Genomic DNA, 1180 nt, shown 5'->3' with positions numbered 1-1180 from the left:
GGTGGGACTAGAACTCACAGTCGCCTTGTGACTGGTCCAAAGTCACCCAGTGGGCTTTCTCGCCTAAGGTGGGACTAGAACTCAGTCGCCTTGTGATCAATCCAAAGTCACCCAATGGGCTTTCTCGCCTAAGGTGGGACTAGAACTCACAGTCGCCTTGTGACTGGTCCAAAGTCACTCAGTGGGCTTTCTCGCCTAAGGTGGGACTAGAACTCACAGTCGCCTTGTGATTGGTCCAAAGGCACCCAGCTGGCTTTCACAGCTAACACGATCTTGAACTCCCTGTCTCCTGGTGATTGGCCCAATGTTACCCAGCCGGCTAAGGTGGGACTGGAACTCACAGCCTCCCATTTTCTAGCCTGCTGCCTTAACCACTAAAGCTAACTGACTCACTAGGGATATGGGGAGCCTGGCCCTGAGGCTGTGGGGATATTCAGGTACCCCCAAACCAGGACCCCAAATGCAGGAGAGTCACTTACCATCTGAGACGGCACCTGAAAGACGAACGTGGGCACTTTGTAAGCCAGCAAGTCACCGCGTGGCACCCCGCTGTAGCCTCCTGCCACAAGAAGCACATTTCCATTCATCACGGTGGCCACGTGCGAATACCGGCCACGCGCCTGGGCCGAAGTCTTCGATTCGTGCTCTGAGGGGAGAGACGTATACAACCAATCTGTCCGAAATGGTATAGGGTTTCCTGCCTGAGCAGGGGGTTGGACTAGATGACCTCCAAGGTCCCTTCCAACTTTACTATTATTATTATTATTATTATTATTATTATTATTATTATTATTATTATTATTATTATTATTATTATTATTATTATTATCTGTCTGCATTTCCACTACAGGACTTTTCCAAGAAAAATGACAATTACTGCTCCTCTCACCGCCACATTTGCAGAGAGCAAAGTCGAGGCAAATTTCCAAAGCTCTTCCAAATAAAGAATCAATGGAAATAAACTGAGCAGGGGAAGTTTATTTGTTTATTCGATTTCCGTAGCCTCGCATCTCGGGAAATGACTCTGGATGGGTCGATGTATTTAATTATTCAATAAATAAATTACAGAAACTCTTCTGCCACAGATCGCACCACGTTTTGTCAGCTAAACATGTGGGGACCAGGACACTCCCCCCCTTACCTTGAGTGATGAGAGGTGCCAGTTCGTGACTAGAGACCC

General features: G+C 47.8%; 1 protein-coding gene across 1 annotated transcript in view; it reads right to left on the bottom strand.

The window, feature by feature from the left end:
- The window catches only part of MEGF8 (multiple EGF like domains 8), a 56666-nt gene that overhangs the window by 45658 nt on the left and 9828 nt on the right, over positions 1 to 1180 (bottom strand). Inside the window, exon 10 of the mRNA XM_029284598.1 lies at positions 480 to 620. Coding sequence (XP_029140431.1) covers positions 480 to 620 — 141 coding nt within the window. The remainder of the gene's footprint in view (positions 1 to 479; positions 621 to 1180) is intronic.

The sequence above is a fragment of the Protobothrops mucrosquamatus genome, unplaced genomic scaffold (assembly GCF_001527695.2).
Source record: "Protobothrops mucrosquamatus isolate PMUCROS unplaced genomic scaffold, P.Mucros_1.0 scaffold756, whole genome shotgun sequence".
NCBI classification, from domain to species: Eukaryota; Metazoa; Chordata; class Lepidosauria; order Squamata; family Viperidae; genus Protobothrops; species Protobothrops mucrosquamatus.
This window is presented reverse-complemented; position numbering and strand designations above follow the sequence as displayed.